The sequence below is a fragment of the Diadema antillarum genome, unplaced genomic scaffold (genome assembly GCF_040938485.1).
Source record: "Diadema antillarum isolate AM-2024a unplaced genomic scaffold, OU_Dant_1.0 seq00000533_RagTag, whole genome shotgun sequence".
NCBI lineage: Eukaryota > Metazoa > Echinodermata > Echinoidea > Diadematoida > Diadematidae > Diadema > Diadema antillarum.
In genome coordinates, this window is record NW_027271484.1 from 88,799 (window position 1) to 114,853 (window position 26,055).

Below are 26,055 nucleotides of genomic sequence, written 5' to 3' on the forward strand. Positions count from 1 at the left end.
TATTTTAAAAAAATCACGGCGAGATTAGGTCCGTATAATAGAGAGATCCGGATAAAGGGAGGCCGGATAAGAGAGGTTCAACTGTACTTAGGTTCTTCAAAACTTCTATATCACCCCCATAGAGTGGTGATCAGATCTGACACATTCATTTATGTTTATCAATATTTGTACAGCATAAAATCTGAAATGTGTTCACTGACCTTATCTTTCTTACTATGATAAGCAGTTTAATGTAATATTGTATGTTTTAATCATTCACAATGAATGCATTTTGATATTTATACATCATGAATGATGGAAAAGCGAGTACACTAATTTCCTTGCCATCTGCCATCTGATAAAAACAAGGTGTAATTTATGATTTACAGAGATTATGAATAAAAAAGAAAAAGAAAATGGGAATACCAAGAAATTAATAGCCAGTTGATAATTAGTAATACTTGCCTTGGAGTTGTCCACCTTTTCAATCTCACTGTTGCTTTGTTCATGAAATGTCACAAATTTCAAATTTGTGCATATAATATAATGATAAAGATATATAAAACTGGATTTTTTTCTTTCAGTTGAGGATCTTGAATTCTCTCTATATAAGACCCATCACCACAACCTAAAAAGTCTCAGGTATCAATTCTATTGATGAAAAAAAAAACTATCAAATTCTCTAGACTTTAATCTTTTAAAGTGAATATGTCCAGTTTGGTTTTTCTAAAATGCTGTCACAATATATATGTATATATATATATATATATATATATATATATATATCCAGGTATACAGTTTTGAAGATTTCAGCTGTACAGTTGGATAGGAGCAAGATGTACGAAAGAAAAAATATTCAAGCAAAAAACATCGCTGACATGTTTTGTCAGGACAAAATAGTTTCAAATTTCAAATCACTTCTATGCATAGAAATTCACACTGATGCAAATATATGTCAAACTTTTGAGATTTCAGAAAACATTTTTTTTTCACATTTTCTCTCAAATTATTTTTGATTTGCCATTTTTTTCTGCTTTCATGATTTTGACTTTCTGAGGGTAATGTGGTGACAAGTAAGGGTTACTTATGTATGTATATATATATATATATATATATATATATATGAATAACCATACTTTCATCTTGTGTACAAAATGAATAATTTTGGTGTATCTTATATAATATTAATACAGCCAATAGAGCTTTTTTGGTTCATGTATGAAAGCTTTCTAAATAAAAAGATAACGTTCCTCTGTTTACCGCATGCATTAAAAAAAAAAACTTGCACAATCTTACAAGCTTCCAGATTTCTTCCTCTTCTTCCTTCTTTCCTTTTGTATTTATGTGCTCCAATTAATCTTCCCATCGATGTTTTTTTTTTTTTTTTTTCCAGAGGGGCCCACATTCTACAAGCTCTGTCTTTTTAGTGGGTCTCTCCATTTTTTGCACTTTAAGCAAGGTTATACATGTACTTCATTTCCACCACTTCTGTTTCTTTTTTTCTACAATGTATAATTACGACAAGGTCCTCAATTATTGTAGTCTTTTCATTGCATAATGTTCTGTTTACCTTATTCTCTGTTGTAAAAGCAGTGTAACATATATGTTTTGTCAAAAAATGAAATAAACTTTGAATTGAATTGAATTGAATTGAGCTAAATCTACCTTGTACAGATGTGCGTCATTCTACAATTTTAGAACATTCCTTATCTTTTATGTATTACCATAAGTCCCATAAATATATATATATATTATATATACACATTATATGAACCTCATTTATATACATATATGCACATATGAACCTCATTTACACATGCATATACATATATACACACACACTTATGAACCTCATATTTCTTTCTCTATTGATCTAAATGCTATATTTATTGAATATCAGTCTTCAAATAAAGTTTAATGTGGTCAGCACTTACTTTTATATTTTAAAATCACAAACATGAATAACATGCTTGCTTTCAGTCAGATGATGAAAATGCAGTGTGTGGTACTCATTCTACCGGCTATGATTCTGAAAAATTAAATCCTAAAAAGTAACTTTTCCTCACAAGGAATCAATCTGTAACTATATGATTCTCTGGACTTTTTCTATTGCTTATATTGTGCTTCTACAGCTCTGACCTGCAGTGGTGCTTTGCAGTGCTAAGGATCATGTGTGATTCATATGAAAAAAAGGGTCTCTTAAATATGAGGACAGCATACCCTTGTACTCTGCATTCATCACCATGTGTCTCGTGCATTTAAAATTATGTGTGGGCTCCATCCATGCCCTACTATCAGACAGCTTGCATCCTGTGGCTTTTTTTGTGTAATTGTGTATACTTGTGTATGTGTGTGTGTGTGTGTGTATGTCTGAGTCTCTGTGTATCTGCAAATGTGTGTGTTGTAGGTGAGGCAGGTTGGCTCTGCAGTGTGTTCCTGTGTGTGTGTCAGGCCAGCATTAGCATGCAAGTGGGAATGAGTAAGTGTATAAATGCGAGTGTCTCTCATAGTATGCTGTTGTGTGTGTGTTCGCATGTGTGTGTGTGTGGAGGTGTGTGGTGTGTGTGTGTGTGTGTGTGTGTGTGATCATGCTTATGTGTTCTTGTATGCAGTGTTCTCAGATGCCCCGGAGCTTTTGCCAAGCATTTCCATTATGAAGACAACAAGCGACAGCAATGGCGTGCGTGGGGGTCATGTGACGTAGTTCTGTCTCTCTCACCAAGACAAGAGCTTGTCATGCAGATGATGAAGATGATGCTTCTTACAGTTTATTGCCATGGCACCCCATGTATTTAGCAACTTTTCTTGGACAATTTTGCTCATCACTACCATTTATGGCATCTTCTCCTTCCCCCATGGCCAACAAAACTTTGAGCTTCACGGCACCCAAAAGAAATAAGAAAGGAGATATTTTAGGATGGCTGTAAGCGTGGGCTTGTGTTTGTGTTTTGTTGTTTTTCCCTCCTGTTCAATTTACAGGTTTCTTACTGAAAAATATTCCATGTAACCACATTGACAGCTAGGAATTGCCCCTTCCTATAGCCCTACCCCAATTTTCGAAGTGTATGAGTGAGCATCTATTAATAAATTCTGAAATTGTAGTTTGCATCAGATAAGATAGCACTGACAGCAAGATGACATCCTGAAATCTATTAAAAGAAATTTCAACCCTCACTTGCACTTTAAAAAATACAGACAAACAATCATCTTCAACATGCAAACATATTCTGCATTTTGTTTTCAAAAGACTGTTCATAACTGTACTGCAGTCTCCACAAAAGAACTACTGTAAAACATGATATATTCGCGGCATGAAATTTTCGCGAATTGCCACTGGCGTTCAATGCATGTAGTGTAGACAAAAACTTTCGCGTGCATTTTAATTTCGCGAATTTTTGCGCTCGCGAAATTCGCGAAATTAAAATGCACGCAAAAATTTCTCGTTTTACAGTATATCGCTCCATAACTTGGAAACCAATCATTCAAATGTAGCTCTTTAAATTGTACTATGAATTTCAGCTGAATAACACTACTTGGACTCTACTTCATATATCTCAAATTGATATTGCTATGGTAGGGGAGATACTTTTCCAATAACATACCAAAAGTTAAATATCAGTCAAGCTCACACAGGTTCTTCTGACATAAAGTTGTATCTTTGCTCATTAATGGTTTGCTTTCTGGTGTAAGATAATAATTGCGCAGTGCAGCTGGTTCCAATGACTATGATGTGATTAATGAAACCTGTCTGTCAACAAACTAATCTCAACTTAGACATTGTTAAACCTGTGCTCAACAAAGTTCATATTTCACACATTGTATACATGCAGAGAATTTCATTAATTGGATAAGTGACTTTCATAAATTACCTTTTCTTTTTTCTACATGTCTCTATATTTTCATCTCTCTTTTTTCTCTCTCTTTTTATTATTACCCTCCATTGAAAGCCCTTTGAGTTTCCACAATTGAATATGAAAGATAGACACATTGAAGCTAAGGTTTAATCACACTGTGATATAGTGGTTAAGAAATATGATCAGAATTGATACCTGCATCTCCTTATACTTTCTTGAATAGTTTGAGGCTTCTTTACAGATGTCTAAAGGAGGCAGTCTACAAGATGTACTTGCACGTGTAGATATAATACTATGATCTAGCTTGGAGTATTACTCAATATTTTAAGTGGATAAGATAAATCCCATACTGCAATTTCATTTTTGAGACTCTTCATTATGGACAATCATCACCTTTAAAAATTTTCTTCTGCTGTGAAGAATTCCCAACTAATTCCTCACATGTCAAAATGCAGAACAGGTAAGAGAAAAGATCACATTGAATATTGATATTTTGCTTCTAAAGGAAGGTAATTCCCCATGTATCTGACAAAAGGCTCACCAGGTAACAATGAACAGTGGTTCACTCACTATCCTCACAACTGAATTGTACAGAATAATTCAACACAGTGTTCACAAACTTTTAAGCAATAATGTCAAATAAGCTTTGGTATTGAGTCTACATTACATAAATCATGTTGAAAAAACCTGCTTCAAGCAGTCCTTGTGCAAAATGTATTTTGTGGTTGATTTACCATAAGGTACACTTCATTACATGGCCAAGTTTTCTTGTTTTTCTTGATGACTTTTGGCAAACATACTATGGTTATGCATATTTAATATTAGATACTGCCTTATCTAAGATTGTTTTTTTCTCTATCAGGTTTGTGTGAAAAATTTGATAATTATAAAATGCTTGTATATACAATACTGCAAACACAAACTAAAGTCATGAATTTCCCCAAACATTGATAGAGACAGAGCGTATGATATCTCACCAAGATATGAAAACAGTGATAACGACTGTCTCACATTAAAGGACAAGTCCACCTTCATTTACGTAGGGACTGCAAGAATGCAGCAATATTAGTAGAACACATCAGTGAAAGTTTGAGGAAAATTGGACAGTCTATTCAAAAGTTATGAATTTTTAAAGTATCTGCCCAATCACTGCTGGATGAGAAGACTACTACAGTGTATGATGTCACATGCGTACAACGATATAAGGAAAATAAAAAGAGAATTTCACAAAACTTTACTTTTTGAACAAAGTGCACATTCCTTCGACTTGTTACTGACGTATGTTAAGGGTAATATTATTCCCCCTGCCTTCTGAAAGAGAGGAGTCGAGTGCTCTTTTGTTATGCAAGAAAAATGGAAATATGTTGAATTTCCTTTATTCTTTCTTTATGTCGTTGTACACATGTGACATCACAAGCTATAGTAGTCTTTTCTTCCAGCCATGACTGAGCAGAAACTTCAAAAATTCATAACTTTTGAACGGATTGTCAGATTTTCCCCAAACTTTCGCTGATGTGTTCTACTAATATTGCTGCATTCACTCAACCCACATGTCTATGAAGGTGAACTTGTCCTTTAAAATAAAAAAGATACAGCTTTTAAATATGTTTTGCAGGATATGATGACCATCTTTATGCTGGACTATTGAAATCACAGCAAAAGAGATCAAAGAAACTCATCACGCAGCTTTGATTTTCTTTTCAGGAAGTAGTAAATAGAAACACAATACACCTGTCTTATTGTGATGTACGCACACAAATTGCTTCAAAGCTGAAATTCAAATGAGTTCTTTTCTGATAGCATTTAACATTAGCACGCCATTACTATATCAGCTTGACAGATTAACTACATGAAAGTTGATCAATACTTTTGAACCTCTATAACAAGAAGGCAAATTCATAATGACTTTGTATAGATTTATGCTACTGTATTCCTAATAATAAAGACAGTAAGGAATTTTGTGAAAGCATCACATAAAAACATATATATCCAGATTACCATGTAACTTAAGGAATGAAACCAACTCACTTTGCTTGTGCCTCAGCTTGCATGAAGATGAATTCCCACTTTCTAGAGAACATCCGCTGAAGTTTGGCCAGGTTTTCCTGATGAGAAAGTGATGTATTAGCAATATTGTCATTAACACATGACTCTTGATATATATTGATTTCTAGACTGATAATATACAAAACTATCATACAGATTGCACTTAGATCAATATTTACTGTTGATGTCAAGAACTTTACAATCATCCTGTTTAGTCAATTTGGCAGAGGCGGGATAAGTCACACTTGCAAAAAATTCAGTGTGATCTTGGAAAACGTGCAGCCATTTCTTTCTGCAAACTATCTTTGTAAACATGGTACTGACCATTAGGGCAGAACACATTTGGGACATTGTATTTTAGGAATTGAACAGGAAACCCACTGTAAAAAATTACATGATTACTTGAAGGACATCATTTACTGCCTTGCAAGAAGTCCCTTTTGTATAAAAGACTTTGTTTCTTTAGCAGATGTGTACCACTTACAGTGCTCTTATGACTAAGTCAGTGATACTGCCATTATCTGTCACAAATGGTTATTAAGAAAAGGGGGGGGGGGACATGCCCATTACATGTAATATTAAATAGCTTCACTTCACCATTATAACAATACTTTTACCGTTCTGGGCCCCATTTCATGAAAGATGTTAGGATAGCAACTCTTGCTGGAATGGCATCTTCCAATAGCAACAGCCAAATCAGGAAGCTGGATTCTTGTTGTTACCATGACAATTGCCATTCCAGCAAGAGTTGCATCTGATCAACATTTTATGAAATGGGGCCCTGCTTATAAGGTACCTATGTTCATACATGAAATACAACTGCACTTGAAATATGAGAAATACTTTAGGTCAGCTAATATTCACACATAAAATTATAATGTTTCTTTAAAAGTGTGCTGTGAGAGTGAGACAACTCTTTACTTACTGCTTCATAGTCCGCAAGTTCTAGTCTTGATTTGTTTTGCATAGTTCGTTTGCACAGGTATACCGCTGTGTTGAAAGAAGCATGAAACAAGAATTAAGAAAACGAGTTAGTGTAATCAAGCTAGTACAGAACAGAGGCAAACTTCACTCACATCATAGGATGCCAAGAACTCACAATGATACCTTCAAAGTTTTATATACACTATCACACAATAATGTAAATATTTACGTATTCTCATATTATTTAAGAAAAAAGTGCACATACAATCGAAAGTGATAGGTAGGTAACAAATGCAGAACACAGGTAAAATCTCTGTCTGAGCAGCCCACACAAACTACCATTACCTTGGAAGAAGACCTAGAAATGGAAATGCCATTGGAACTTCATCTTCCTCAGCTCAACCTATAGCTCTGGAAGAAGGTAGATTGTCATTATGTGTTGAGAAAGAAGCTTTCTATTGTTGGTGGAAGAACATGTTGCTGTTTGACATAACTATATCCTGTGAGATTAACAATCTATAAAATCACCACCATTTTTTTTTTTAAATGCACAGATGTATCTGTATTCAGGATATTGGAGTGTTCAGATTGTTGAGATTAACTCACTAAATCTTCAGTTGAAACAGAGGGCATTAACAATGTGGAGATGCTGTTGAGTTAGTAACCATTGTGACCCATTCCTCTCCTAATGATATGTCTAACGAATGATTAATCCAACCGCTGCAAAAATGGAAATTTTCGCGTTGTTGACATTTTCGCGCATTTCGCGCAACCACAAACTAGCGTGGAAATAAAAGCATGCGAATATTTTTGCTTGCCGTTTGTTCCTGTATTTGGTATCTTGATTCCGCAGAATTAAAAACATGCGAAACTCTTCTCACCCTGCCAAGCGCGAAAAATTAGTAGCACGAAAATATCCACTCTTACAGCACTTACCCATGCATGTCTATCATCCATTTACGTGTTCAAGGACGCATATCTACACATACAATGTGCACATTAATATCAGTGTGTAGCATCTTTGTGCTCAGGTTGTGTATAATTTGTGTTAAAATCATTTTCATTTTACTGCTGAGTAGGCAATGCAAGCATTTACATTACATCACCTTAAAAGTTGTGGAGGCCGGATCTCTCTTTCTAAATAACCCCTTTTTTTTCCTCGATTTGATTGGAAACAGTTATCAATCATCCATTCCATATTAATGATCCATTATGTGATTGCTACTCTTGTAGATCTCATTGGAGGGCAACGATGCATGGCTTTCACGAATTAGTCAAGCAGGAATGCTACTAAAATGGATTAAAATGGGGAATCTTGATATGTCCATGCTGTTCTGCTGTAAAATAAAAAAGGTATATCCGAAATCATCCAAAAAAAGTGATACTATTAAAAGGTGGGACCCATCTTTTATTAAGATTGCTTTGTTTTACTTTGTTTTTTGATATCTAAGCCATTTCAAAACCAATTATCTTCAAATAAATTTTGAATTCCTCTTAGAATTGTATGATTTTTAACATTTCATGAAGTGGTTTCTAAGTATCTCCCAAAAAGTTAAAAGCTGAATTTCTACCTCAACTAATACTTTATCATCCCTTTAAATGACTTTATAATGATCTTTGCCTTAAATGTATTGTGTCCATTATCTACCAACAGAAAATCAAACTGCTGAAATCAGGGAAGCATTTGATTTACTACACTCTTCCTGCCGAGCATGGATAAAGGAAAGACAACTGAACAGATTGTCAACTTTAGACAATCAAAATCTACCTATGCACACCATGTTTGCATCAGTCAAATAATGAAATAGTGCCAGCAGCTTTGCTCCGTGTGAATGTGCTCGCCATCCTTTTGCCAGAGTATGTCCATGGTAAGCAGATGTTTTCATGGAAAAAAGTCAATATTTGAAGGTATCTAGGAATGTACATAAGTATGTAAAAAAAAAGAAGCCAAGACATACACTTACCCACAATGGACTCGTAGCCTTTCACACATTGAAATCTTCATCTGATATGAATTAACATAATATTCTCATTCTCCCTTTGCCCTTTTCGGTAGTAATTTTCAATACCCGAAGGTTCCTTTGCATTGGTCAAAAGTTCAAAATGCCCATCAAATGAGCATCCATAGCCTATTTGCCATGCAAAGGATCAAAGCCCATGTAATATTCAGGAAAACTAAAGAAAACACTTTCATGAATGAATACTTTGCAATCATATGCAAGGAGGTCTCATTTAAAGTATAGAGCCAATGGTTATATTGTTTATTTAATGAAAAAATTTGGAGACCACTGCATTGTCTGTTAGCCGTGTATCGCACAATTTGTTAGAGGTTGCAGTTTCATGAAGCCTTTTGTTGCATGAATGGCTGTGCCCTTTTTAAAAGTAATCTATGCCTCGTTAGATAACAATGTAGCTGCAACCATGGCCTGGCACGTTATTGATTCCCTTTTTCAACCATTGATATCCCATTAGTACTAAATAAGAGGAGTCCTTAATCAGGGGCTTCATTAAAAGCTAATTTTAATATCATAACAGGCTGGGACACTTAGTGATTAGAATAAATGAAAGGATGTAGCATGACAAAAGTAATTATTGCAGCTTGTTTGATACTGATTTCAAAAGAACAATGCATAGCTTAAGACACTTGATTTAGCTTTCCTCCAAGAAAGGGACAGTAAGAACATTAATGAGACATTGAATGCACTGTACAGCGAGGGTTTTAACCTCATCAATAATGCCTGTATTAATACCCTATTCATCCTGAATGAGCCACCAAATGCTGTGATTGTTCAAAGCAATCACTGACCCTTTAAAGGCATTACAACACCTAGTCTGTGCTACCACATGATAGTTCTTAAGTACCTTCCCACTACGCATCCCATTTTTCTTCTTTCCCCTAGACTAAATATGTCATAAATGCATGTCAATTGTCATGTCCTTGCTATCAACCCCTCTTCACAACCACTATCTCAAAATTCCACTCACATTACACAAGGAACAGGTTTGCAGTAGCAATGGAAGGATTAATCATGAAGCACTCACACAACTTTGCATTAAAAAATGAATAAAAACTTTGCCTCTTACTGCTTTGTTGTCAGGGTCATAAACTTAATATTTATATTTTTCATCATAGAATTTTTATAGAAATATATATTTCATTTGAATTGATGATGAAGCAGTTGTTACCCGATGATATGTGTGTGAATGTGTGCATATTATATATGTTCCATTAGATTTGAACTAGAATTTAATAAAGATTTAAACATAAATATATATATATATATATATATACAATATATAATTATTACATACATATATACATACGGCATATATCATATATAATTATATATATATATTATATGTGTATATTATATATTTTATATATATATATATATATATATATATATATATATATAATCAATATATGTGTCTCTACATAAATCTGAATATCTTCATCACATTCATGATCACTGTGGCTAAACTGCATTGTAGTTCAGATCAATACATAATGAAGCATGCTACTTGCATATTACTGTGCATGTAATGCCTGTCTCATCTTCATGAATAGTGAATTAGTTGGAATGCATGACTGAAAAGTTCTTGACAGAAGATTCCTACCTATTCCATTTGTACTCCTGCATACCCCCGACACTATAACATTATCTTCATTAGCATGATCATGTTTCTCAATGCTATTCCTCTAAATCATCCCCACCTCCACATCCCAACAAACAGAGAATATGTTCTCATTCTCTCAGTCGTCTTCATCATCTGCCTCCCTTTGATAATTTACTCATCCACAATATCTTCATCTTTCAATATTTCTGTGGCTGGGTGCATCCTATGTATGTGTGTATGTATATATGTTTGTGTTGATGTATGTATATATGTGTGTGGGGGTCAGAACAGTACCAAAGAGAAGAAAATGTCATCTTTTTAATGTGCTTCATATATATATGAATATTCTGACATTAAAAAAATCAGTTCCACTTCAAGGATGTATTATCATTGCCATCCACAGATTGCTCACTTTCATTTACTTATTCAAGCATGATATTCTATGAATTGGGACTTAAAAGACAATATCACTATTACAATATACCGCGCATTTGTCTCACAGTGCAATATTTTTGGAAGCTGTCAATTTCCCAAATATCAGTCAACTTGTAAACTTTTGGAAAATTAATCACTAGGAAATACCTTTTTACCTTGCCTTTACATTATTGTTTTTTTTTTCTTACAATTCAACTCAGCATGGGAAAAAATTATGAAAAAGGATGAAACATTTTTTTTTTTACTTTCTGTACTCATCTGACACTAAGGGAAATCATCTTATCACCATCTAAATGACATCTCCAAACAGCAGTGCATATCTTACATTGGAGATAGATTAGACAGAATGAAATAAATTCATTAAATCTGCACAAAACTTACAAAAACTTAACAAACAAAAATGCAAATTTGAGAGAAAACCAGGAACAATTTTCAAAAATATGTTGCTAATTTATGAATCATTCTTAAATTAAGCAGTCTAGAGGCTTTTGAAAGTTCTGCCTTCAAGCAAACAATCATATATGTACAAGTGTCTCAACTGGAAGAGATATATTTTTTTTTTACCATATGAAACACTAAGATGGAATAGTAAATATTATGATAAAGTGATAACAGCAGCAAGCAACAAAAATGTGGTTTTGGGTCTTGGAGGGTTAATCTGTTGATTATCAGTCCAGCATTCAAAGATTTTTTGTCAGTGATCTGGAATCCAAATCTTTTTAAGAGGGACATGCCAAAAGTCTGTCTGGCATTCAAATATCACAGGACTTTATAGCTGTTTTTATTTAATTTTCAGTCCCAAGAATTGAATCACGAGTCTACAATACAATTCAATATAAGACACTTTGAGGGTTTCTCTAACTCTAATTTCTGTGCAATGCTCTGTGTGTTACCTTCCTGATTCCCCGACACACAGAATGTAGAAATCTCATGCCACATTTGCTTTCCTGAAACATGAATAACTTGGTCGTAATATTTCTATTTGGGTAACTATTCATATGTGTTGTTTTTTTCCTGCAATCATCAGCTAGAAACGATTCTCACCAAATATCACTGGTACCATGGTAAAGCGTTTAGATTGATAGGACAAAACCCCAATTTAGAAGTTTTCCTTGATATTCCAGGTGGTCCCAAGTAAATATCAAAATATAAATACATATTTTTTCTTTATCTGGAAATATAGAATTCTCTTGCAAGTGCACTCCTTTTTGCAGGAATAAGATTGTTATGCGTTCATGGCCCTTAGCAAGTTCTGTTGTATTTGTCAATTACTGAAGGTCTACTGAACTTCAAGCCATATGGGCGTGATGCATTAATTATCATTTAGATCAGGGTGGTTATTCAATTCTCTTGAGAATCATTAAGATGAAATATGGCTTTCCATAAAAACATCACGACTATCTGATTTCCATTCTTAAGATCAATTTTAATGGGTCAATTTCAATTCAGCCTTTGCAGACTCAAAACCCAGTGTTGCAATCTAAGAGTATTTGATTTTCACAAGAAAAAAAAACAAACAAACAATACCATGTTGGTTCAAGTCATCAGGGTGCAACCAATAAGATGAAGCCTGCCAACACCGCATGTCAGAGGACATGTCATATGGATATTGCTAGAAATATACACACACTACACGCAAAAACATGCATGTCCAAACAAAGGATAGCTACACATGTGCAAACATACATAAAGTATGTGCAGACACACAATCTCACACACATATACACAAAACAGACCTGAGCTCTGAGAACTGTTTTATTGATTCAAATGAGGTCTACAAAGGGGGTACTTCCTTTAAGATCCATTTTGTCGTTTTCATAGCCTATAGAATATTCATCACGCTACACTTTTAGCCATGCCAATTTCCTTTCTTCGCTCCTATGTGGACTGCTCTTATACTGGCTATGATTTGATTGGGAATATGTCTTACTAAAATCTGATTTTTAGTTGCTATGCCATTCATATCCCTGTCGTCATCTTTAATTCAGCATAAACAAATGAAAGAAAGCGAAAAAGAAAAAGATTTTGAAGTTGAAATACAAACACAGACGGTTGCGATGCAAATGGCAGGTGCAACGCATAAATTCCAGTACTGTTTATAAATGACAACCAGACATAAATCTCCAATGCTCCTTGGAGCAGCAAGAACCAGCACCTCGAAGGCATCAACAGAAAAAAATTACATACATGTAAATCACACACATGAGTCTTAAATGGTGCTAGCAGTGCAAAAAGATGCAAGTGAAATCAGTCATACAAATGTATAACGTGTGTCTGTACACACATATTCCATGTAGCAACTGAGCAGCCTCTGTATTTTTCTGGTCATGAAGAGAAAATGCATGGATGCAGTAATGCTAATAGATTTTATGTCGCAAGGGCTACTCTATCTCATCTCTCTATGCACACACATATAAATGGCCACAAAGAGAGCTGGCATAAGACAGTGCCAATATTTGGTGTGTCGGGAAAAAAAAACCTGCCATATACTCTGTATGCGCCATATATTTCGCGAGGTTTTTATTTTTGCGAATTTTGCAAGTCTGGTGCTATTCAAGAAATTAACAACATGCAAAAAATATTAACTCTGATCCCCAACATGAATGCAACATCACACATACATTTTTCTGTTCATCACTGTACACCCCTGACTGTGAATTCATTCACTCATGAAATTGTTGGAAAGTCCCGATTCACAAAAATTAAGACACGATAAATATATATTGTATACAGTATGCAAAGATGCTGCATTCTTTAATACTTTGATTTAGTATCATGCATGGATTGCTGATCAATTACAAATGATTTTATTGTCAGTTATCGAGGAAATTCTGGTTAACCAGTATTCATCAATGATGATATGATACCATAAGCATTCTACCAACTTGCTCCTGCATCACTTTCCCTTTTATCAAACCCTGAATAAATTTAGCTTATGAATATTTCAGAAGACAGCCCCTGATTTCTCAGATTATACAAATTTCAAGCTTTTGATACATGAAATCATCTTGAGTTTGCTATGAACAGTACAGTTACAAATATGCATCCATTTTTTCATTTAAATATAATTTCATGTATATTGCATATAGGCTTGTTAGTCATGCTAGCTTTTTGATAATGCAAATAAATGGTGCTCAATATTATCTGCCATCACTGGCTTCTTGTAATGTAATATTCATCATTTATTCATAGCCCATCACTTCAAATTTATTCTGCACAAGACAGGGCCTTTTGCTAAAAAATATATTTTCAATATACAAGCAGAATTACTGCTGCTAATATGAGATTGAAACAAACAGCCTGTCCTTACACCAACCTTACAGCACTATATCATGGGCGGTGGAACCATGGGGGCCGTGGGGGCTCGGGCCCCCACACTTTTTATGCACCATACAAAGGAATACATAAGGTGTCATTACTTTGTGCCCCCACACTTTTTTAAACCCGGAAGTACGTAATTGGCTCTAAATATTTCCACTGAAGACCTTCTTTTTTTTTTTGGGGGGGGGGGGGGGGCTTATTAGCTCATGAAACCCGGAAGTGGGCTCCCACACTTTTGAAAACGCTCCGCCGGTCCTGTATATGACAAGCTTTATCCACCCCCCCCCCCCCCCCCCAAGCTTTAAATGTGTTGGAAAAGCAGCAAGAACACTTTGACAACTCCTAAAAACTGCTATACACAACCATTGATTAAAAAAAAATCTAGAATGTCATTAAGGCTGTAAAACTAATGCAGTTTAAACATACCTGTATTCAAGAAGTGTAAACAGATTTCTGAAAGATCTGTAAAAAGTTTTTAACATATATAAATCAAATTAATCATTCCAATTAAAGTATAGATTCAACCTATCTTAAGTAATGATAAGTCATAGTTTGTCAGTGCCCTCCTCTCTTTAACAGTTAGTGTTTGTGCTGGAATAGCTGTTGACTCACTATTTGCAAGGCAAAAAGATAAAGGATTCTTTATAGCTGGAGTGCTACAATAAGCTCCACACAGATGTGGTTGTCACTGTACTCTGTATTGGAAATTAAGTAAGAACTATGCCAAATTACAAATGGCATACTGCTAATGGGCTCCTAGAACTTCAAAGCTTCAAAGTACATGATGTTGCCACTGTCTGAATTGGACTTCGCTAAAGAGAAACATTGTTTTCATGGGACAACATCACAGTACCATTTTCAAGGCATGTTATTTTTATCTCTTGAATGGGATGACATATTTAAGCAAGGAACCTCTTCATAACTTATTCTATATGACCTAGATATTATGAAATACAACTACCTAAATGAAGAAAATTTAGCAAATGTATCATACAACAAAATGTAGGCATGGGAGTTTCCTTCCTCTTGCAGTAATGGAAACTACATGTATTAAGGAATATTCCACAGTACTTGATGATTAATGCCCCAATAACAACTGCATTTCTGACCTCTTTTAAACAGGACAGATCTGTACTTGGACAAAGGTCTTCATTCAGACTCATTTTGAAGGTGTTCTGTGATATTTTCTTCTGTTCTCTGGGTGCTATCTACCTAAGATGGAAACATACTGCTACTATGACAAAAGCAAGCACAGTCTTGCATAATATATTAATTTTTCTTTTCACAGTGGGTAGAATGATCCTTCCACAGAGGTTGTCATGTCCATGGTCTGAGGGGTATATTACAAGAGATGATTTTCCTTTCCGGATATTGACACTCTTGTATCCAGTAGCTTGAGTCCTCAAACGGGATATATATACACTCTATTGCCATGCTCTGTGGTTATACCTGCTTACTGTCCATGCTGAAATCCACCTGAACCCCCTCCCATCCAGACAGAGGACATTACACTTGTTATGGAAAAATTACTTCACACTGTGCAATACACTCATGGGAAAAAGCAATGGAATGAAACTAAACCACATTCCATACATGCTTGTCTAAATTACCCAAAGGACACCACCTACCGATCCCTTACGACACAATTACTGTGTCTGGTTATGACATACCTCCAGTGGCCACGAGTGAAAACTTGAATCCTTTTCATATACATCATTTTCTGATGAAAACTCACACATATAACCCCATGTGAAGAACCCCCTTTAATCAGTGTGCATGGTATTCTCTGAGGTAAGAGACCCATACCTAAGTAATGGACAAAGACAAATTGCATTGCATTGCAAGAATGTCCCAGGTATGCTTGACTCACTGTTATGTTGTCAATAGGCGTTTTCACATCAGCCCGATAAAAATCCAAGCTCGAGATATTTTCCTATTTCCCAAGTCAGAAAATAGTGCGCTATTTCGAAATATCGGGCTGATGTGAAAACGCCTAGTGTATTATTACATTACCTGGAACAGAGGGAATTAGTTAATCATTGTTCACTAGTACTTTCACATGCATCTCTAAAATCATTCCAAATTCGTGGCAGGAAGAAATCGGGAGCATGTGAACATTAAAAGCGACCAACACTTCCAAAATCTGCCATGGCTGATTGGAAGCATTTTGAGGTCATTCTGTCATACACTAGACATGTTGCAGAGAAGGGATGCAATAATAACAATAAAATAATAATTTAAAGTGTATCTATACACAGAAATTTAGTTTTCTGACATTGTAGGTTGTTGTACTGGTAATATCCCTATGAAATATAAGAGTGCAATGTTACTCACATACAGAGATAAAGCAATCATATATAAAGGGATAAAGCAATTGTATATAAAGAGACATAAAGCAATCTCTAGAATTCCAAAAATTACATGCTACTTGATCAAAGAGTAGTCATCTGGTGGTATCAACTGCATTCGATTGTGTAGTTTGATAATTTTCTGTACGATCAGTGTACTACGATACTCTCAAAACACGCAAACGCATGCAAATGTCCACGTACACAGCTAGGTTGGTGCTGCCACGCTGGGCCACTGACCAGGCAACTGCGGCAGCATAATGCGGATGCATATGGCTCGATTAGGCGATACTGATAGACAGTATTCGATATAGCTGTGTGCAGACCGACGCGAACAAAGGAAACATGCACACACCGATGGTCTAAGCGCGACTACTATTTTCAGATCTGGCTACTATTGGAGCGCGCACTAGTGCGTGATGATTTATTAAAATTAATATTTCACAGTTTTGGGCATTTTTTGTGATGGAATAGGATTTTCTCTAGAGTTCTCAGGACATGCTCTCACACCTCTCCCCTTTAAATGATACAAATAAGTATGAATAATACTAACGATAAAATTCTCAATCGTACTAGAATCTTGTGTACAAGAGATCTTTCAGTAAATAGTTGCTTTGTGAAGAGCTTCTCTTTTAATTCCCCATTGAAATAACCCAGGTTTTCAACATAGTAATACCAAGAAACTTGGTGGGCTTACATACTTCAAGGTGTACTGGTAGATGATTTTTTCACAGCTGAGGCACAAATAAATGTTTAAAGCTGCAAAACACAATAAATTGATGTCACTCCTTGTCTTCTCATTTATTGGTCTCTGTGTGATGTTAACACCCACTCCCCTTAACTCTTTTCCATTCTTTCATAGTTTTACTGTTAAGGAACCATAGTACAGTGCTGAAGTTTTGACAATGACATTGCACTAATAGTTATGATAGCCTTTTGTCCTGAAGAATTAACCTCATGAATTGTGCACTGAAACCACAATGAAAAATGGGAAAGTATTTGATTTTCTCTCAGATATTTCCTTGACATGCTGTTAAAACACAGAAATGAAAAAAGACCTTACATGCTCTTATATGCTTCTAGCAACAGCTTTTGCACTGCTAGAGCAGTTTCTCTAAGTTACAGTTCAATATTCAAAAGGTGCATTTTAAAAAAGTTCTGAACATTATATAAAGTTTGCTAGTCCAAAAGTTCATGATTCTGAAAATGAAATGAGACTGGTTATTCTGAATACAAGAGGAATGATTGATAATTACAAAAGAAGTTATAGAGGGTTTTTCTTATATACATTCTTGCTACAAAATCTTCTTGCACAAGCCACTAAGAATTGCATTCACCCATTTTCTGCTAAGCCAGGTTGCAATGGTGAAAAAAAATAATAATTCCACAAATGGCAGATTTCTATTAGGAATCCCAGGATACCAAAACCTGTACATCAAATGTGTTGTTAATAATCATATCTTGGGAAGAGTAGACTAAGATATACACTTTCAAATCTAGAACTTTTGCCCTCTGACAGCATGAACATGACATCTGCCAAACTAATGTTGTTGTTTTTTCTTCAGTAAAATGAAATATGTCATGAACTTTGAAGAAATGTCAGTTCCCTTGGCTAGTAAAGGAGCTATGAATCGTATTAATGAGGCAGTGAAATGGCCATCCCTGCTGGATAGAACACAGTGTCCCACAGTGTGAACACAATGTGTAAACACAATGTGAAATCTCTTCTTCACAAAACACAATGTGTAAACACAATGTGAAATCTCTTCACACTGTTAAATTCGAGCATGTTAATAATGTTTATAAAATGGGTTCAAGAATGTAGCCAATTGGAAGCGCTGAAATGAGTCACGTGTGCCTGCATTAATTTCTCACTAACATCCACGGCCTGACGTCACAATGTTTACACTAGCAGTGCGCACTCAATCAGTTGTTATAAGTGCGTCGTGCGCTACTATACGCGCTGCAAATCCTGTAAACAACTTCTAGTTCGGGCTGCCGGCCGGCCTGTCTGATCTTGTGTGCATAACATGTGTGGCGTACGTATACTCTTATACGTAGAGTACTTATATGTGCGGGATTTCCGAGTGCGACGTGCGTAAATGTTTGGGACGAACATCTTCGGACATCTTACAAAGGTGCGTGAAAAATTGTGTTAGTTTTCGACCCATTTTATAAAACAAATGATGCACAGGATTATTTCGTGGCGTTAGTGGAGATGCAGCTCACTCTCGGGTATTTACAATGTAGTGCAACATGCACTTGGCTTCGCCTCGTGCATGTTTCACAATTGTAAATACCCTCGAGTGTGCTACATCTCCACTAACGCACTCTATCCTGTGCATCATTTGTATAAAACACATTGTGACTGATAGATTCAAAGTGTGAAACACATTACTATATGAACACTCTGTGAAAAACCACACCACGGTGTGAAATCATCTCTGCACTGTTAAATTGGAGAGTTTTCACAAAGTCCACTATGTGAACACACTGTGAACACACTGTGAGACCCTGTGTTCTTTCTGGCAGGAATATGATAATAGACTCCACCTTATTACAGAAACAATGTTGTTATCATATTGAGCCATTTTGTGTCAGTATTCTTTTGCCAGGATTGAAGTGATTTTGTTACACATCTAAAATCATCTTTTTGGGATGTGATAAACTCATTTTTGACGACTTATAATTGTTTTGTCTTGCAAAATCTAACCCTCAAAAAGATCTTAAAAATTTAGGCATGTGTGGAAAATGAGTCACTGATATATCAGTGCATGCATGGAATCCCTCTTTGCTTTGAATGTGTTCTGAGCATGAATCCATGAAAATTTTCTGAACAAACTGTGCCATACAAAAGGCTTGTGCCGAAAGGGTGGGTTGGGTGGTGGCGCGTCGCGTTAATGGGAACACCACCCTTCGTCCAAAGCCCCCCCCCCGGTTTTGCCAAAAGGGTGCGTTGGGAGCGTTGGGTCGCGTCGCGTTGACTGGAACCCCACCCTTCGTCCAAAGCCTCCCCGGTTTTGCCGAAAGGGTGCGATGGTACTTTTTCTCATGTAATATCAAAAGACGAGTTTTGAATTTATATTTAACCTTCAAACAACCATTTCAAAGAGGCTATCGTCCGGATCGGTTTACACTCTATTACCACTTGGTCTACAGCCAGTTGGTCTAATAGACTGTTTAATATCAGTTGGTCTAATAACCAGTTGGTCTAGTCATCATTTCGTCCAATTACTGTTTGGTCTAATTGTTATTTGGTTTAATTACTATTTGGTCTACAGTCAATTCGTCTAATAATAGCCATTTGGTCTATTTTTGGTCTAACACCAATTTATATCATCAAATACCGATTTGGTCTATTATGAGTTGGTCTAATTCCATTTCGTGTAGTCATCAAATGGTCTAAAATAAAACCAAATTTGTCCAATATAGATTTGGTGTACACATCATTAATTTTGGTCCATTGCCCAGTTGGTCTAGCCTCTGTCTATCATCGTGTTAGTCTACACCCATTTAGTCTAATAACCATTGATCCTATTGTCATTTGGTCTAATAGCCAGCCTCCTGGTCTAATCAGGTACCATTTGGTCCAATCATCATTTCGTCTATATGACCAACTGGGCTATATATATATATATATATATATATATTTTTTTTTTTTTTTTTGGGGGGGGGCCTTTTTCTACGACTACGGACTACCCTCTGACCCTGCATTGAGGGAGAAAACAGATGTTCATACACATGAAATAAGATTAGGGTAAAGTTTAGGGTCCCTCGCCCCTCCCCCATGGTGCCAGGCCAGCACCCCCAGCAGCTGGACTATGTATAGATAAGCCACTGATTATCCACATGATCCATGCCCTGTAATGTAAAACAGAAACGGATATTAGACTAAATGGATATTGGATCAAATGAACATTGGACGAACTAAATATTAGATCCGGACGATAGCCTCTTTGAAATGGTTGTTTGAAGGTTAAATATAAATTCAAAACTCGTCGTTTAATAGTGCATGAGAAAAAGTACCAACGCACCCTTTCGGCAAAACCAGGGGGGCTTTGGACAAAGGGTGGTGTTCCCATTAACGCGACGCGCCACCACCCAACCCACCCTTTCGGCACAAGCCCATACAAAATAGCGAGAAACCTCAAAGATGGTATTTGAACATCGTACTTTGAACTTCAAAAAACTCCTTATGAAAGATGTCAATAGTAAACTTCCATTTCATGATATCTTATAAGTGTCATGTGTCAAAAATTGTAGGGTTTCTTTGAACTGTTTTCTTATTTCCTTAAAATTAAACCACAGTGAAACACACCTTGCTAGATATATTTCATTTTTTCCTCCTTTCCCAACCCTAACATTGAGATATATGTCAGATTGGTTATGCCGAAGACAATAGACAAGAATAAAGAATTTTGGAGATTACAGCCAAGCTTGTAAGGATCTGCTGAATGTCAGACTCAGGGTCCAGGTTTGTTATTTGAAAGTTTGTCATTCCAAAGGTTCATTATTGTACTTTCAAAAATTGTGGAGGTAAGACAGCTAAATACCTAGCATAGTTTTAATAAGCTCTGATGGTATATTTATTACTTTCATGATTGTTTTTGTTTGTTTGTTTGATTTGATTTGTCTTTTTTTTTAATGCTAAAGCGAAGTTACTTGCAGCATCCATTTGACTCTGCATACATCCTATGATCAAAGTAGGTCCATGATCAAACTAGTGTATTTGTATCAGCAATATGAATTCCTGTTTAAACAATAAGAACTATTGTTTTCACTGACAATAATTAGTCTGCTCTTGGTACTGTAGATACGAGCATTACTAATTTCAGTCTTTACATATGACTATGTCATTTGTGGTCTTCATCAGTAGTTATGTCATAAGGGAAACTATGTGCCCATACTTCTTAACTTGAACAGAGACTCTATGATATGTCTTCAATACTTTGTAAATGAGTGTATGCAGTCCCAGTTTTCAATGTCTGCCAGAGTGAACCAGAACAGTCCACAGCCATTAAGAGCATACCTGAAGTCATGACTAAACACTCCCTGAACCATGTCTGATTGTAATGCCATGCTTTACAGCTTGCCTCAATCTGGTTTGCTCTGACATGGTGTGCTTTGGCACAGTACACTCTCACATGGTACATTTAGCACAGATCACTTTGTGTGGGACGAAATACACCCAAAGTAAAAGCTTTTCAAACCCCCTATTGTAGAGTTGAAGGGTAGATAGCACAAACAAAAAGTATAATGAATGAAATGTTGTTTTTATCTGGTCAGTATAAATAATCTCATCTTATTTTCAAATTGAAAAAGAGAGGTTGATAATGTAAACCATTAATTGATATATTCAAGTTACAAGTAGTGTTGAAAATAGAGAGTAAGTTAGAATTGAGGGCAAGAAGATTATAATTTAGCTGAACATTTTAGAAATAAAAAGCTTTTCATATACATCCTACATCTTTCGAAAAAAAAAAAGGGTAATTCTCTCTCTCCTTACCAGCATGATCGCATGTTACGGTCACACAATTTACTAAGCCTTGGATTAGTTTTACTGGTACATGGTGTGATTGGGAAGCACCACCACCGAACTGAGCAGAACCAAACAGAGTAAACTACGAGCAAAAACAAGGAGTGGAATATGAGAAAGAGGGGGACATTTTGTAGAAAGAGTGTGAGAGGGGCTGCTTTGGCCATTTACTGATCAGCAACCAGCATATTGTGTTACATGCTGGTAGTCCTAAAGGACTCTATGAACACAATGAAATCTTCTTGTTCAGAGCCCCACAGCATCCAGGATGTGGGGGACACACACATGATAAATCATTTAGCAGCAAACATACACATGTATTTTTTTTAAGTCTTTATAAATGGGTTCATTTCACCCTGTTTATTGAGAGTATCTAAAATATATCACAAGAGCAGCCCCCCCCCCCCCCCAAATCAGAAAAAGCCTATTCTGTTGTTAACCATTTCAAACAAGGTTTCGAACCTTGGAGACTGGTGTTGTCTGCTCTATTGCTTTCATTTCTAGACATGAGTCCTACTGATCTTTTTAATAATCTCCCTTTCTCTTTCTAATATCACAAACCACACAAATAATTTTGATTAGAATTCATAACATTTGCAGTTTTCATGGCCAAAAGCTATTCAAGGTTTTGATTGAGATATTGAGTTGTACGTCCCAAATGATATACACACAATTAATACTTAAATATATGCATGTGCTTGTGATGGACTTACAGTACTTTGAAATCTGTATCATTGAAAATGTAGTGTCACACTTCAAATGCATTCAATGAAATGGACTATATGTAGCAGTGTTTATTTTTTGTCTACTCTTAAGTTTCAAGTGATAATTATTTCATGTTAACATAAATGATTAAAAAGCAACACACTGCATCATCAAAGTGGGACATATTCTTCTAAAGACTTTAGGCAGAAAATGAAGATGAACAGTCCCCACAAAGAATACTGACAATGTAATATTATGCCAAGTTTTCTTGATTAATCTGTTCACATCACATTAGCCATGGTTTAATGTCACGTCACTATATACAAAGTTCTAACTTCAGTAGCAATGGTGTCATCAAATGAATTCAATAGTATGTGACAGATTTTTAAAATACATTAATGGATTAATAGTTCAAAAAGTTTAGTCATTTTAGAAAGGAGAGTTCAGTCATGTTTTAAGCTGACCTGAAGTAAAGTGAGTAAATGAACAAAAATTGCTATGATATGTTCATGTTGAATATATCCACACTTTGATTTCCTAGTTCCTTCTTTTATTTCTATCTACATGTCTATAGCTCTTCCTGATTCACTTCTTCAATCTGTAAACTGGGAAAATGGCAAGAAAGTTTTTCAGAGCAAATACATGAGGATTCTTTTAAGGTTTTAGTTGGTTATAGTTGTATATTGCACTACCATAACAACACACGCAGTTATAAAGAAATTCTTGTTACAACGAAGTAAACATTAAGAATCCAAAATGATCATCTATAATGAAATTTCGATATGATGAAAGAAAACTGCTTGACCCAAGGACTTTGTTATAATGGGAGTCACCAGTACAATGTCAAAAAGGACTAGCTGGCATATATATGTGATGAATAAAGCTCTTCAGTTAGGCATTGGGAGAGTATACTGGCAAAGTTCACAAAAATGAAACCATCATTTGCATTGGGATTTAGGAGGGCATGCATGAACGTGGCTATCTAATAGCTGTATTACTACATTGAAAGCTAGGGGTAATTGAATCTATATGGAAAGGCATGTGATCTGCATCACAAGATACAGATGTGAATTCATAAAACTTCTGCAGCAGATAATCCTGTTTCATTGTCATGGTACCAGTACATCATCTGCAAAATGTGTGTGTGTGCCTACAACACACACACACACACACACACACACACACACCAACATGTCTTCACACAGGTGGATACCTTCAAACATGTATTGGTTAACTGTGACCATGAATTTAAGGACCAACCATGGACCCAAATATCTGGTATTATTTGAAGACAACCCTTCAGCATGTGGTATACTGTAAAACACGATATATTCGCGGCATGAAAATTTTGCAAATTGGAGCCGACGGCCTCTCTCGCAGCATGAAATTTTCGCTACTTGTCACTGGCATCCAATGGATATCGTGTAGGCAAGAACTTTTGTGTGCAATTTAATTTCACGAATGTTGCCGCTCGCGAAATTAAAATGCACGTGAACATTCCTCGTTACACAGTATGATTGCACTGTGGACACCCTGTATCCAAAGACTGGCAATTTCTGAAATATTTGAATGAAACTAAAAGACCACTAATGTCAGATATAGTGTTACCATCTATACAACATCACATACAAAATAAAAAAAGAGCTGTGTTAACAATTCATCATTTTCAAAGCTGCAATGACATGATGTGAACAAAGGAGGCTTAATGATTATCTGCCAAAGCAAGTACTCATTAAAAATTGAACAAAAGAAAGGTGGGAAAACCTCCTCCCCCTCCCATAGGGAGAATAGAATGTTTCATATTTTTATTCTCAAGGGAACTTGATAATTGTTTTAAGAAATAATGAATTTTACATTAAAGAAATACCCTTATACACACAAAATGATACACACAACACACACACGCACACAATTAATGGTTTATACTTTCATGGTTCTTACCGTAGTCCGTGTTCTCTGGCTCCCAGCAGTTTGAGGGCCAAAAGTAAGGGGTCTGGAACCTGTAAAAGGTGTTGTCATCCTTCAGCAGTAGCACATGATCCGTGATGGGGAAGAAATAGCCGTGAGCTGCCAGCAAGGAACCTAAGTGTATTGAGTTAGCTGCAAGGAGGAGGGGAGAGAGATAAGTAATTTCATGTACATTGATATCCCAGAAACTATGTTTTCAGTAGTGCAAAAAATACCTGCAATAATCACATTACAAAGCTTGAGCAAAAGTATTCTTACCAATGAATACCTAATTTCTCTTTGATAATTTCAAACAAGTGGTTTTTCAAAAATCAACATCATAGATCCAATGAAGCAGGTATTGGTTTGCATCCTGTATTTTTTTTTAAGCGTTAAGCATGAGCAAATAACATAATACAGCCCTTGGTAGGTCATATGTAATACTAATAAACATAACTTTTCTGGGCACATAAATCAGCACAAGCCAACAGGTCACTTCATGCATAGTTTGAACATGACCACTTATTGACTACATTCAACTTCTAACTTTTCGACAAGATTCTAAATCTGACTTCATTTTCTCCTTTGCAACAATGGGTTACAGGTATGAGTCATCAAAAATGACTTTATGATTGCTCCAATGACATGCAGTTGTATCAGTATGGCAAGACATCACAAACTTACTCACATGAAAAAATATAAATCACAATTTACTTTTCAATAGAAATCTCCTGACTTCATTATGTCAGTATTCATCTGTGAAAACCAAATCATTTCAATGCATAGAATGTACTGTTTCCAGGGAATCTATATGACAATATTTTCCAATTTATTACAAGTTTTTTTTTTTTTTACTATTGAACATCCTTTTTCCACATTCCCTAATCCAACATAAATGTCAAGCAAATTATACTGAATTTGATATTACCTGTATTTTCATATCAAAGTTATTTACTGATGTTTATACCATACATTGTCAAAGGACATTTACCTTGATCAATATCTAGTGTTTTCATCAGCCACTGGACAAGATCAGCCCCTGGATAAATGATCAAAAGACATGATTATTTTTATATCTGCCTACAAAACACAAGAAAAAGTGATGACGAATAAAGCCTATAACATGTTTCCAGCACTTAAAGGCTTATAACCTGCTGTAGCTGGATTCCACACTAACTGCTCACAAGATGTATGAAATGAGAAACGATTCATTACACAAGTTAATATCTGCATGTATCGATGTACAATGTCGATGTATGTGTGTATAATCATATAGATGGATGGATGTGTGTGTACACTGAATATTTCACTCACCTCGAGAAAACCGAAAAACTTTAAGAAG

The 26,055-nt window shown here is 35.6% G+C and overlaps 1 protein-coding gene across 7 annotated transcripts in view; it reads right to left on the minus strand.

The window, feature by feature from the left end:
* LOC139734578 (regulator of G-protein signaling 7-like) overlaps positions 1-26,055 on the minus strand; it is a 97,149-nt gene that overhangs the window by 45,584 nt on the left and 25,510 nt on the right. For all 7 annotated transcript variants that reach the window (XM_071645358.1, XM_071645352.1, XM_071645353.1 and 4 more), the window contains exons 3-6: positions 25,705-25,752; positions 24,708-24,866; positions 6,805-6,869; positions 5,862-5,938 (exon numbers count right to left, since the gene is read on the minus strand). In XM_071645358.1, the coding sequence (XP_071501459.1) occupies positions 5,862-5,938; positions 6,805-6,869; positions 24,708-24,866; positions 25,705-25,752 (349 nt within the window). The remainder of the gene's footprint in view (positions 1-5,861; positions 5,939-6,804; positions 6,870-24,707; positions 24,867-25,704; positions 25,753-26,055) is intronic.